This window comes from Ursus arctos, unplaced genomic scaffold (assembly GCF_023065955.2).
Source record: "Ursus arctos isolate Adak ecotype North America unplaced genomic scaffold, UrsArc2.0 scaffold_9, whole genome shotgun sequence".
NCBI classification, from domain to species: domain Eukaryota; kingdom Metazoa; phylum Chordata; class Mammalia; order Carnivora; family Ursidae; genus Ursus; species Ursus arctos.
In genome coordinates, this window is record NW_026623111.1 from 56,099,476 (window position 1) to 56,114,513 (window position 15,038).

Genomic DNA, 15,038 nt, shown 5'->3' on the forward strand with positions numbered 1-15,038 from the left:
AGATTAAAAACTTAAATTCATTTGGGGCCTTTTTCTATCTTTCACATGTTTTTCTCATTAATCAGTCTACAATGTTATTCTGATCCATTTCTGTGCCACAAATCACAGACTAAGATACAGAAGTTTAGGAGTACTATTATTACCTGTTCCTAAGTACAAACCCTAAAAAGAAAGTTCTTAAAAAAGGAATTCAGGGCTCAGAAAAGACCATACATAGAGGGGGAATTATGTTACAGAAATAATGATCTAATTTCAAAATTTTCATTTTTCATCAAGTTTAAATTATCGGTTTAATGAACGTGCTCTGCTTAGTATTATGTGTCTACTTTGTGCATTATATTCTTCTTAATATCCTTGATCAACTTTTTAAATAGTTGCTTTTTGTGCCAACTGTGTAATACCAGCATAGTTATGTGAGACTAAAAAAATAAGTGTAGTGCTGTAAAGCTCCAGAAAGCACCTTTAATAAGAAGAAGTTAATGTTGTAACTGGCTCTGAATGCTATTGATAATTCAGATAGCTGAGGTCTTGCTCTATAATAAATCTATGATAAACAAATCTTTGAACTCAAGGAAAAGGTGCTCACATACACTAGCACTATCTCTATGAATTGTATATAGGCATATTTCATGTATGTTTTTCGCCAGTCTTACCATGCATGCCTCCATTAGCGCAGTGTGCATTTCATCTGTTTTATGCTCTTGATCTGCGCCTGCTTCCAAAAGAAATCGCACCATCTCTAGATGTCCTAAACCAAAAATGTGTAAGATTACTTTAAAATATTTTATTATTCAAAAAATTAGAAAAATGTATAATACTTTGAAAATTTATATTTAACTTATAGTAATAAATTTATAAGTATAATATTAAAGTCAGCTGCAAGCCACCCTCGACTGTCACACATAAATTATACAAGCGATGCTTGTTCTACTCTTTACTCTGTTGCCAGTACTACAACCCTTGCTGCAGGTGAGCAAAGATGCCATTAAAATCCAAAACCCAGAATATCCCCTCTACAAACTTTTAAGAGCCAGGGCACGCTATATTTATTTACGTTACAGAACAAATTAAGCTTTCGTGAATTAGTAGCCTGAGATAATAATAATTGAAGTTATTTCTAGGAGGAAATGTGTTTTAATTTTCAATTACTAACTCATAAACTTTATAAGAACAATCTAAGTTGGGAACTGCATACATATATGTATATATATATATGTATATATATATGTATATATATATTTATGAAACCACATCATTTAGTTTATACTTATTCACCTATTTATATATAAACATACATACACATACATATATACACACACTCATATATTTATATTTATGTAGTTTCAAATAACACCATACGCTTCAGTTCAAATAAACACACCTTAAGAGTAGTTAAAAAGACAAGGTATTTTTTTAAAAGGATTTCAGACACTATGCAAGAAACAGTAGAAAAATGACTAATTTTTTTCCAACCTTATTTGGAAGGAGTTGCAATCAATTCTCAGTCAATTAGGACTAAGGAGAAGGAGTGGATGGTAAAATCATAAACGATTAAAACTAACTTTAGTGAGTAACTGTAACATCTGCCGTATCTTGTTTTTGCTACCTACCTACCTCCCTTTCCTCTCATTTTCCCTTCCCAAAGATCCACATCAACGTTCAGTCTCGCCTGAGTTCTAGCCCTTCCCCATCTCCTCCTTGTTAATCTATGTCCTAGAAGACCTCACCCGAAATAGAGGAAAGGGAGAGGGTCCATGGATCCTTGTAAGTAGTAGAGATGTTCTCCACCAGCTCAGTTCTATATCCAGCTTCTAATTAAAGCCTGCAAGCCCCAACCTCAGACGCCCCTTGGAAAGCAGGGTGGGGCTACAAGCAAAGGAGAGAGGGAAGAGTAGTTATATGTAGCCCCATCTCAAAGCTCTTCTGGCCAGCTGGGACCCAGTAGTAAATACAGCCAGTTCCAGGTTCAAAAGTATTTGTGAAAAGGAGAGAGAGCCACCCAATCAATCAGCCTGCCCTGGAGAGGCTGTCCCAAGGCTTTAATTCCTCTCCTCCGGATGAAGATTAGCCTCTGCTAATTGCCAAATAGTACTGGGGAAGTAAGGGACCTCAGGTGTGTTTCCTAACCATCCTTAATCTGAGACTCTGTTAACACCAGACAATCGAAAGCACTTTAGATAGAGCATATTTTCACATTTAACTTAAATTTTAGTCACTTATGTATTTCAACAATGTTTTTAAAGGAAATTATTCCAGGGGACCTCACACAACCTTGGTCACTCTGAAACAGAATGGAATAAAACAACACCAGGGCCACAACTAGGGTGTGGCAATCAAAGCCCTAGGTGAATAATTTAAGGCGGTATTCCCTCACAAGCTTAGGTGGGGGAAGTGATTCAGCCATTGAGAGTGAGTGCCCCCTTAAATTTTGTACCCTGTCTTGTAACGGTTTTTTCTCGATGCCTCAAGGTCAAGAATTTATCACTTATTTTATGATACCCAACACGACATAGCTACAGATGGTATGAAACACTGAACTGAATGGCTTTGCAGACATAAAATTTGCCTTTTAAAAAAGTTCCTTGGTTTAGAGCTATTTAAAGGTAGTCTGAGAAGTATGTGGCTCTCTGGCTATCTTACTAGAATCTAGAGCATTAACTAGCTGAAGACTGAGCAACTTTCCAGACAACTGTCTTGCCCTCTCAAAGGACAGCATTTTTCGGTATTACCAATATTTTCAGGTTGATTAACATCATTTAAAATATCATATACCCCTCTTGTATAGTTACATATGTATAGGTAGGTGTTTTTCCCAATTTCAACCAGATTTTCCTTCTAACTTTATCAAATGTGTTGATGATACTCTAACACTGTTCTTTAGAATTCAAACTCCCCTCACACCACTTTTCATTTCTCAAATCTCCTGTCCCTTCGATTTTTCTCCTTCTTAGTGTCACACGAAATAGCTTTAGCACCTTCTTGTTAATAGATCATCCTAGCTATTTCTATCATATTTACTTTTAAACTTACAGGCTGAATACTTCTGTGGAGTCAACAGGATTCTTTTGTGTGAAGCACGCAAAATATTCTGACACAAAAACCATGAAAAAGTACAGTGCATAATTAAAATAAACCATTTCTGATAAAACAACTAAACCATTTAACAGTCATTTTTCATTGACAATGTATTTATAATATTAAGCCTATACTTTAAAAGTTTACATATTAAACTCTAAAACATTTTAAACACTTTTCTTTAAGTTAACTACATACTACATTCTATTACAGCTCTTAATTTACTTTTTAATTTAAAAACTATATTATATAAAATAACAGTCATATCATGCGTTTAAAAACTTTGTTTTAAAAAGATGTTTTATACCGTACCTTTGTAACAAGCTAATGTAAGGGCACTCTCCTTAAATTCATTGGAATGCGTATTAATGCCAGCCCCATTTTCTAGCAGCAATCTGGCTACTTCCACATGTCCAGCACTTCCAGCTTCCATAAGAGGAGTATGACCATTTTCATTATGGTCCTCAATACTAGCACCGGATTCCAAGAGCACCTTTACAACATCTACATAGCCTCCAGCACAAGCATATGTAAGTGCTGTGTTGCCTATATTAATAAAGAAAAACAAAAAGATACTTATTTTTTTATTATCATGTTCAATTAGCCAGCATACAGTATATCATTAGTTTTTGATGTAGTGTTCAACGATTCATTAGTTGCGTGTAACACCCAGTGCTCATCACACATGTCCTCCTTAATACCCATTACCCTGTTACCGTATCCCTCCACCCTCCTCCCTTCTGTAACCCTCGGTTTGGATCCCGGAGCCCAGAGTCTCCCATGGTTTGTCTCCCTCTCTGATTTCTTCCCATTCAAGGAAAAACAAAAAGATATTAACATAAAATACCAAAATAAAAAGAGCCTAATTTAGCATCAAGAAGAAAACTGAAGTGGAAGACTATAATCTTTTTTTTAAGGATTTTATTTATTTGTCAGAGAGAGACACACAAGCAGGGGGAGCAGCAAGCAGAGGGAAAAGCAGTCTCCCCACTGGCAGGGAGCCCAGTGCAATATGGGACTCTTGATCCCCGGATACGGGGATCATGACCTGAGCCTAAGGCAGGCGGGGAGACTATAATCTTAACAAATTTAGAATATACATAATTCCTTTCCCATTGCCTTTTATCTTACTGAAATCAACTCCCAGTTCTTTCCATTTAATATCAGGGTCAAATACATGTGGAAAATGGAACGCTTGCCATGACCGTAGTTATAAAAGAACTGAGCAATTCTAAAACTTTCACTTTTCAGATGAGAAAAAAATTATGTTCATTGTAATTTTAACCAGAGAGAAGTTTCACATGCTTTATTTTTTAGTGATTATAATTATTCATCATATGTAGATACATCTCATACTGTCCCTTTAATCATACATACTGGTTTTCACTACAACTTCAAACACCAGCTAACTGATCAAAGCTAAAGTAATGTCAAAAACATTCCTTCTTGATGGTAAAAATCTCCCAGATTACAAGGGAAAAAAAGTTAACATTCTGGGTAAAAATAAGGATTTCTAAAATCCCTTCAAACCAGAACCTTTAAGATCCTAAAAATTATTTAAAATATTTTAACAAATTTGGGGCAACTGTGTGGCTCAGTTGGTTAAGCGTCTGCCTTAGGCTCAGGTCGTGATCCTGGAAATTCCGGGATCCAGCCCCACATTGGGCTCTGCTCAGCAGAGAGTCTGCTTCTCCCTCTTCCTCTCCCTCTTCTCCTTCTCTCTCTTGCTACTTCTCACCCTCTCTCTCAAATAAATAAAATCTTTTAAAATAAATAAAATATTTAACAAATTTGAAAATCTTACATGAAGAAGATGCACAAAATATATTTTCATATAATTTTAGAACTTTCATATAAATCCATCTACGCCCAAGTTTGAAAAAAATAAAAGTTTAAACTAAAGTCATGTTCCTTGTGGGACACAATGTTTTCAGAATACTTTCTTTTTCTGTAGGCCACAATTTAGTATCAGTAGACAATGACAGACCTGCCTTTTGTCCCACAGCCTTCTTCTCCCTATCTTCCCTTCCCTTCTCCCCTCAGAAACAGGAAATCTGGGTTGAAGAACTGTAGCCCATTTCCAAGAGGATAGTCCTTCTAACTGGCCAGCAATTGAATTAATCTAAAAGAACTTTAAAAGGCCAATTAATCGTCCTCATACACCAAAGAAGAAAAATTTTATTCAAAATATATTCTATACTTTAAATCTAATGCATAGCCTTATGCAAACATGCAGCACTTTATAATTAGAAAACTGCAAGAGCTTTACTAGTGATGATTTTCATGTGAAATAATTATTACCAAAGGGTGTTCATATTTAACAAAACTGAAAAAGAAACATGCATAACCTGTTGAAGACTGTGCATTGACATCGGCTTTATGAGCTAGCAGCAACTTCACAATTTTGACGTGTCCTCCATTAGCAGCAGCCATTAAAGGTGTAATGTCACCTTTGATTCCCCTATCTTCCACATTTGCATGCATTGCCAACAAAACCTTATGGAAGAAAAAGTTTAAATGCTATTAGAAAATGATATATTCATCAAAACATGTGGAAGGTATTTACACCTACCTAAGTCATTTATAGTAGAAGAGCCAACAACCACAAAGTGTATCTAACAAAACTATTTGTTGAAATGAGCCTAATGGTTGAGTTTTATTATTTCCCTAATAAGTAGGCCAGATTAAAAAACAAAAACAAAAGCAACCCATGTGATTATTTTGATAACACAAACCTGTGCAAGCTCATAGTATCCAGCAGAACAAGCTAAACAAAGGAGGCTCTCCCCTTCCTCAGTGTGCTCATTTACACTTCGCCCTTCGATGAGTAACTTTCGCACAGCATTTACATCTCCTTCTGAACAGGCTTCTGCCAAACTGCGGCTATGGGGGAAGAACATTATAATATCAGAATATAAAAATATGAAAAATTACACAGCATACTGGCTTTTGAGGTAATTCTTAACAGAAGTGCTAAACAAGAACGATTATTTCAATATGATCCATAACAAAAAGAAAACTGAAAATGATTCAGTTCTATATATATATATCTATATATAAATATATATATATATAGATATATCTATATATAAAAGTCACTGAATTAGAATTACAAAATTATAAGATGACTACAGCTATGTAACTGAAGGATAAAGTTTAGTTTACTATCACTGGGGAAAAAAACAAAATTCTAAAACATAAAATTTATTGAAAATCACAAAAGCAAAATACAGGTAATAATTGTACTTTCTTTTATTCAGTCATGAGAAAATTTATGTAGAAGTTAATAAAAATATATTTAATAAAACAGGTAAAATTTGTGCTAATTATAAAGGTCTACCTGAGTCCTTCAATCAATTAAAGGAAAATCAGACAGGAAAGTTGTGAACATATAATTTTGCCTAAAACATGAATAAATGATAAGGAGGTTCTTTTTTGAAGTATTTACTTATGCATCATATTTTTGGTGAAGTCTGAAAAATATCCAGGCAAAGCAAAGGCTAAATTCAAGCGAAAGGAGAGTGGAGAAAGTGAAGCAACAGAAAATTAGACCGAGGGTAAAGTGTTTGCCCTATAAACCTCCCCAAATAATTCCAACTATGGTCATCCTAAGAAAACCACTAAATCCAGTGCTATTAATTAATATTATCTTCATTTCAAATATAAGTCAATTCTTACATCATCCTCTTGAATCAGGTCCTGTCAATTCTGGTACTAAAGGCATCCATGGGTAACCTCTTTTCTATACCTCTATTATTACTACCACCCAGATTCAAGAACATCATATTTAGGCCAGATTATGGCAAAGTCTCCTGACCAGTCTTCCCACTGTTACCTTTGTTTTCCTTCAATCTCTTTCAACAAGGCAGCCAGAGAGATCTTATTTTAAGGAAAGCAGATCATGTCACTCCTCTGCCCAGAATCCTCCATTTGGCCTCTATCTCACTCACACTAAAAGCCAAAGTACTTATACAATCTTTCCAGTGGTAGGGTCCCATAGTCCTACTTTTTACCTCTCTGGTTTCATCACCTACTATTCTCGCTCTTACTCTTGCCACATTGATTGGCTTTCCTGCTTTTCATAAAAAATGCTAATTAAGCTCCAACTCCAAGATACTTTTATTTGCCGTCCCTCTGCCAAGACAGCTTCTCTGTCAGACACAGCTCGCACCCTTAAAATTTCAGGTCTTGCTAAAAAGCCATCTTTTAAGTGAGGATTTCCCTGACTACTCTCGTAAAAATGCACTGTGACCTCCAACCCCAAACAATGCCCTAGCACTTCCCCATTCTTCCCATAGTTCTTATCATTGTGTGCCACGCTATACATATTATACTTACTGGTTAATTGTATTATCCCCTTACCAAAGTCAAAGTCTTGAATAGCACTTACATGATCTTGAGTAAATTATTCACTTCTCTTGAGCTTTTCAGAATAAAAGGAAAGTAAAAACAAAATTCATCGCCTTAAGGATTTTTGTGAGTAAAAACAAGATATTACATATAAAGTGGTTAGCTCCATGCCAAGCACAAAATAAAGGCTCAGTTAACATTAGCTATTTTTAAGAAAATGTTTTTATATTCATCACAGAGAAAATGTACTTACTTGTCCGACTGCCCTGCATTCGCTGTGCTTTCAGCTCTCATACGGGTAAGTGCAGCAGCAGCTTCATCCAACGCACAACTAACAGATGATGTCAACCTCCGAAGCACTTCAGGATCTGCAAAGGCTTTACCATCAGCCGTAGATAATTTGCCTATTCCTATTACATGAGTTTCACACCAATATGGATACACCCAAAAGGAGAAACAAAGCAAAAGTCAAGTTACTTAACTCTATGTATGTTAACAAACAACCTTTAAATGTTACACATCATATATATACTGTCTGTCTGGAATCTTCTGGAAAATCCCTGTTCTTCAATTCTCTAATAACCTTATTCTTCCCATGTGGTCTATAAGTGCTTGACTCCATGACTCTTTGGTGCTAGAAATGGGTCTCTGGCCTATGCTGGGACAAGTAGGAGTCCCTACTCAGACTTTTGCCATAGGTTTGAAAGAACCTCTATGTTCAAAGGTTACCCAATTGCTAAGTCATGAGCTATTTGGCCACTTTCATGATCACAAAGAGAGAAAGACTACCCAAAATAAGTCAATATGGAGGAGAACAGAGCAGAGAAAGAGAAAGAAGACAGTTCCGATAAAAGTTATTTTTGACTCATTGAGACCAGTAGTGCCAAAAGTCAGAAGAATCCCCATTTTATTTTTAGTAGATGCCCACTTTTGTTTACGACTTTTAGGTGGCCTGCTACCACCTGTGACCAAAAATGGCCTAATAAGACATTACAGGTCATGTAAAAGATAACATGAGTATCTATTTATTTCAAATTACGTCTACAACTTATTACATGTACTCAAAATCATACCTAAAAAACATTCAGAACAGCAAAAGAATAAAAACTCAAAAGTAGAACTGGTTAATAACATCTGCATGAAATATATCTTATTGCTTTTCTGGATATCACTACAAAGCAAACTTATCTCTAACTTTTATTATTCTAACTCTGGTGCTGCCCATCAGTGGAGCTTTTAAAAAATATAGATGCTAAGCTCTCCTACATCTAAGGATATAATTCAGTAAGTAGGAGGTAGGGCCTAGGCATCTAAATATTTTTAAAGCAGTAAAAAGATTGTAATGCATAGCTAGGATTAAAAACCTCTGCTCCAACTTGAAGATAAACACCTAATGTTATAATGCATATCATAGATCCCTACTCAATAAGTGGTACATGGACAAGAAACACTGCTATCATTTAGCAGCTCGTTAGAACTGCAGAATCTTGGGGGCACTAGGGTGGCTCAGTCAGTTAAGCATCCTACTCCTGGTTTCGGCTCAGGTCACGATCTCAGGGTCGTAAGATCGAGTCCTCAAGCCCACGTTGGGGCCCCCATGTCAGGTCCCCGTGTGGGTTCCACTCTTAGAGCAGTGTGTGCTTGAGATTCTTTCCCCCACCTCCCTGCTCCCCCTCTGCTCCCTTGCACACATGCATTTTCTCTCTCTCAAATAAATAAATATATAAAATCTTTAAAAAAAAAAAAAAAAAAAGAACTGCAGAATCTCAGGCCCCAAGATTTTCTGATCTAAAACTTGCATTTTTAAAAAAGATCCCCAAGCAATTCAGATCCACATTAAAGTTTAAGAAGTATTATCACAGGTTTTAAAACAAACTACTTAACTAAGAGATCAATCAAAAAAACCCCACTCGAATGGTAATAATAAACATATCTGTGCAGATTTCTTTTTATAGTGGAAGGGCTTAATAACATCATATAAGTTTGTGTTTAAAGTTTGCAAAAGTTTATATTTGTTTGCTTTTCTTTCTGGAAAAATTCAAGATATCAAATACTATATCTTCTGGAACCAAAAATAAATCTGGCAGAAAGCCTTCATGATTTTAGCTGGAACAAATGTTCAGAGCAGTCAAAGTTGGTATCTGTTACAATCAAGATGTGCAAAGAATAAAGACAGTCTCAGTCTGATAAAACTTATCCTACTATATAATTTGTGTCACTAATATTAAAAACCAACTACAGTCTGAATCTGCTATAATAGTAGTTATTTAATAAAATATCTGTGGTTAGTTAAGTATCCTAACACAATGGAAACCAAGGTCACAGATGCATTTTCACATGACAGAATGAGTTCCAATTTTTTAGCCAATTCAGATCAGCCATATAACAACTATTTATCAATGACAGCAACAGAACTAGGTAAGAAGATATATCTGGATTAGTAAAAAGTAATCACTGCCTTAAAAAGAAAGAACATCAAAAACAAAATATTCCATATTAAATTTTTATGAACTTCTCATATCTTCGTAAGTAAAGATAACTATTATAGTAAAGATAATTAAGAAGTAACCTAAGATATACATGGTAGTCCATCAAATGAATAAACAGTGATTGAAAATTAATTTATTCTAGCTACTTTGGATTATGATGATCCTTTTTAACCAGTCTTATTCAGTTATTAGGTATTAGTCAATGAAGATCGAAAACAGAAAAGATAAGTGATGATCAGATTATTCTTTCCCAATTCTAACACTGAATCAATTGAACGACAGAACCATGTAACCTGTGACCAAAAATGTCCTAATAAGACATTACAGGCTATATAAACGACAGAAGAGAAACAGTGCATTAAAAGACAACCTAGATTTCAGATTTTAAGATAATTATTTTCTCCTTTTCCTCTTAGAACTTACTCAACTTAATTCCTATTTATGAAGACAAAGTTAAGAGGAGATATAACTGATTTGGCAGAACAAACAGAAACACAGATATCAAAGAGAAACAATGTGATCAGCCCAATAGGGCTCAGAAATTATAGGTACCAGATACAGGGGTGAGGCTTGGGTCAGAAAACAGAGAGACTAGCAGAACACCTGTGAGGAATAGTCAGACACTTGAAGACTCCATTCCCAAACTCCAAAGCCAGATGATTATTCTCTATAGAAACCAAACCAGAAAGGCCCAGGATTAGTAGTCATTATATACAGAGGAGAAAGGATGATATACTAAAGGGAAATGAGGATTAAGTTAATATATGCATGATAAACAGTGAGATACTCAACCCTCTCCCACTCTAAGTTCCCAAAATGCAGGTAGCTAGGTATGTCATTCACTGGATAAAAACTGTTAGATGTGTCTCTCAAGAAATTGAAAAGCCCCAGAGAAAGGATTTAAAGATATTGACATTTGGAGAATTCTCAAAGAAAGGGAAGGGTCTCTATCCAATCACTATGTACTAGGAATTCTAAAATGTTACCAACTTTACCCAGCTCTGATATACTCACTCTGTGTAATCTTTGGGACTGGGAATTTGATAGCTTTTATCCCCATGATTAGGTTACATTATATGGTACAGCTGACCTGAAGACAGGAATATTATCTGGATGGGCCTGACCTCATCACATGAGCCTATGAAAAACTAAGAGATTTCTTCGGCTAATTGGAGAAAAGAAAGTCAGAGATTCAAAGCAGTAGGATTCTACTGTGCTGGCATGAAGATGGAGGGGGTCACATGCCAAAGAATGTGGGCAACCTCAAGAAGGTAAGAGCAGCCCCAGCTGACAGTCCATAGGAAATCAGGATCTCAGTCCTATAACTACAAGGAACTGAATTCTGCTACCAACAACAATAAACCTGAATACAGATTTTCTCCTACAGCCTACTGACGAGAACTCAAGTCAGCAGATACCTTGATTTCACCCATGAGACCCTGGGAAAGCGAATCTAGCCACACTATGTGCCCAGATGTCTTATTTACAAAAACTAAGTGATAGGAAATGGGTGTTGTCATGCCGCTACATTTATAATAAATTGTTATGTATTTTTAAATGTAATAGATCCCTGCAGTTGTTATGCTGCAGTATGAAAGTAATTATATAAATTGTTATGCTGCAGTATGAAAGTAATTATATAATGTATATAATTTATAATATATAATAAATACTTCATAGTGAAACCCACCAGCTGACAAAACATGCACATATACCTTCCATTTTAGCTTTTTATGGTATTGCTATTGACTATAAAAAAAAGCCAGGATTCACCAGACATTTGAAGGAAATCTGAAATGTAAAGGACAGCCAAAAACATTCAAAATGTGAGCAAAATTTTAAAATGCCCTAAATTCTAATGCTATAGAGAAGGGTGAGAAAAGAAAAGTTGCAGAGATAAGAGATTACTATAACTAAGTTTGGTGTTAACTTTCTCAACTGTAACACCAGAAATTAGGAGATAATGGAGCAGTAATTTCAATAGTCTGAAAGAGATTTTTAAACTAGAATTCTATACCTTCAAACTATCCAACTATGAGGATAGCACCAAAGGCATTTTCAGGCAGTTTCAAAAACTTCTACTTCTCAAGCATCCTTCCTCAGGATACTTAAACCATGATCAATCTCAACACCACAAAAAGAAAAACCACCAGAGTAGTTCTGTGCTACACAGGAAATATACATACCATGAATGACTATTCTTGCCAAAAACAAAATGAACCTGAATCTGATCAATATCTGGATCTGAATTCTGACTTACAGGAAATACAACATACAGAGGTGCAACTAGCAAAATTGATAGAGTGGGACAAATGAATCAATTTCTTCAACAAGTGGGGGAAAAAGAACAAAAAAGGAAACTGTTAAAAATAAAAGACACTTAAACTAAATAATTGGCATGAAAAATATCAAATTTTACATATAAAAGTATGTAAATATGAAATAGGTGAAGGGGATCAAGGAGTACACTTACCATGATGAGCACTGAGCATGTACAGAATTGTTGAATTGCTATATAGTATGTACACCTGAAACTAATATAACACTGTATGTTAACTATGAAATTAAAATTAAAAATTTAGGAGTATCTGGGTGGCTCAGTCGGTTAAGCATCGGACTCTTGGTTTCAGCTCAGGTCATGACCTCATGGGTGGTGAGATGAGCCCCAAGGTGGGATCTGGCTCAGAGGGAAGTGTGCTTGAATATTCTCTCACTCTGCCCTCCCCCCACTCACACACACACTCTCTCTAAAATAAATTTAAAAATCCTTAAAAAATTAAAAAATAAGGAAAATGTAAAACTTGTTTGGATCCTAATTCAAATAAACTTACTATAAAAAAAACCATTATGGGGTGCCACCAACTCTGAATTTCGTCACAGGACCTAAGCTCAGGGTTGTGAGATCGAGCCCCATGTGGGGCTCTACACTGGGCATGGAGCGTGCTTAAGATTCTCTCTCCCTCACCCTCTGCTCCCACCTTTCTTTCTCTCTCCCTCTCTAAAAATAAATAAATAAATAGATAGATAGATAGATAGATAGATAGATAGATACACAGATAGATAGCGACCTTTAAAAAAAGACCATTATGAAATGATTGGGGAAATATAAACACTGACAGGATATTTGACAATATCAAGGAATTAATATTATTTTTTTCTTTAGACATGCAATGGTATTATGGTTATGTTTATTTTTTAAAAAGTTCTTGGGGTGCCTGGGTGGTACAGCCAGTTAAGCAACTGACTCTTGGTTTCCACTCAGTTCATGATCTCAAGGTGGTGAGTTCAAGCCCCCTGTAGGGCTTAAGTTTCTCTCTCCCTCTCTCCTTCTGCCCCTTCCCACCATGTGCATGCTCTTGCTCTCTCTCATAATCTAAAAATAAATAAATAAATAAATCTAAAAATAGTTCTTAATGTGGAGTATATACTGAGGTATTTATTTATTTATTTAAGATTTTACTTATTTTAGAGATACAGAACAAATGCCAAGAGTGGGGGGAGGAGTAGAGGGAGAGGGACAAGCAATGAATGCAGATCCCCACCCAGGGCTTAATCCCAGGACCCTGAGATCATGACCTGAGCCAAAATCAAGAGTTGGACGCTCAACCAACTGAGCTACCCAGGCACCCCTACACTGAAGTATTTATATATGAAATTATATAATGCTTAGTTTGCTTTAAATTAACTTGGGGGTGGGGTTATCAGCAGGGTGATAATAAGTAAAGATGAAACAAGATTGTCCATACACTGATGGCTGTTAAAGCTGGATGATGGGTAGTCCCTCTGGACTTGTATGTTAACATTTTTCATTTAAAAAAAGGAAATAATAGAGAAAGGAGAGAAGTGAGAAAGAAGATGAGGAAGGAAGGGAGGGTGGAGGGAGGTTAGCTTGTTGGCTACTGTAGAGAAAACAGAAAAAAAAAAGGGGGGAATAAATATAGAAATGAGAAAATGGGCAGTATCAGCATCCTATGAAAAGAAACTCTACCTCCAAAGGTAACTCCTCTCAGCTGAAGTCTACTTTCCTGTAGCACTTTTCAACCTGGTTCTGCTTCTTGGGGGCACAAAAACAAATATCCCTCTTATATTCAACCTGAATTTTCTCATCTTCAGGAGACACACTCTCTTCTCCTCTTACAACACATTTTCAAATAATTTCACAATCCTCATTTCTCTCAAGTAAACTTCTATAAGCACACCAAATTCGGACAAATGCTAAATTCTGTATCTACTTTTTTTTTTTTAAATATTTTATATATTTGAGGGAGAGAGACAGAGATAGCAAGAGAGGACACAAGCTGGGAGGAGAGGGAGAAGCAGGTTCTCCCCTGAGCAGGGAACCCGACATGGGGCTCGATCCCAGGACCCCCAGATCATGACCTGAGCCAAAGGTCAACTGACTGAGCCACCAAGGTGCCCCTATATCTACTCTTCTGAATAAATAGTTTTTTATACTCAAGGATGGGACCCTGCATGTGTCCTATAATGTTTTTATTTGTACCTGGATAAGATCCCTTTAATAATCCATTCTAGAATTTTACTCAGGAAGGAAATCAAATTTAACCATGAGTCCTTCAAATATTTAGATGCTGTGTTACAAGATATTTATTGAAAAGATTACCAAATAGTAGGTTGGTTTTATGCTATAATAAAGCAACAGTTTACATGCATTGTACGTACACTATATAGCAAATCAAGGTGCTAAAAAAATGATCAATTAATGTTTACAATATATTTATGTCCACTTTAGAAAAGTTAAGAAAATATATGGCTATTTAAAATGATCACAAAGATTTAGAGTTACTATTCCCTTATACTTTCGGCCTATTACATATACGTATATAATCTCTAATTAGAACACTGTTCTTACGGAGACATGATCCATCTTACAAAAATACAATGATTCACTTTACAAGGTTTCAAGAGATAGTCTATCATGAAAAAGAGGGGAAATTATACACAGTCAATTCTTATGATTCATGGTAGTTCTGTAAAGTCACTGGGAACACTGAATTAATGACTACTGAACCATTGCTCCTAGGAAAAACCCAAGTCTAGGTTTCTGTGAGCCTCTGGTCACACAGCATTTGCATTAACCAAATAATGTCTTGTGTATGTTTTTGT

General features: G+C 35.7%; 1 protein-coding gene across 9 annotated transcripts in view; it reads right to left on the bottom strand.

The window, feature by feature from the left end:
- The window catches only part of ANKRD17 (ankyrin repeat domain 17), a 154,606-nt gene that overhangs the window by 65,499 nt on the left and 74,069 nt on the right, over window positions 1-15,038 (bottom strand). For all 9 annotated transcript variants that reach the window (XM_026509990.4, XM_026509989.4, XM_026509987.4 and 6 more), the window contains 5 exons: window positions 7,679-7,835; window positions 5,811-5,958; window positions 5,424-5,571; window positions 3,388-3,621; window positions 654-748 (listed from right to left, as the gene is read on the bottom strand). In XM_026509990.4, coding sequence (XP_026365775.1) covers window positions 654-748; window positions 3,388-3,621; window positions 5,424-5,571; window positions 5,811-5,958; window positions 7,679-7,835 — 782 coding nt within the window. The remainder of the gene's footprint in view (window positions 1-653; window positions 749-3,387; window positions 3,622-5,423; window positions 5,572-5,810; window positions 5,959-7,678; window positions 7,836-15,038) is intronic.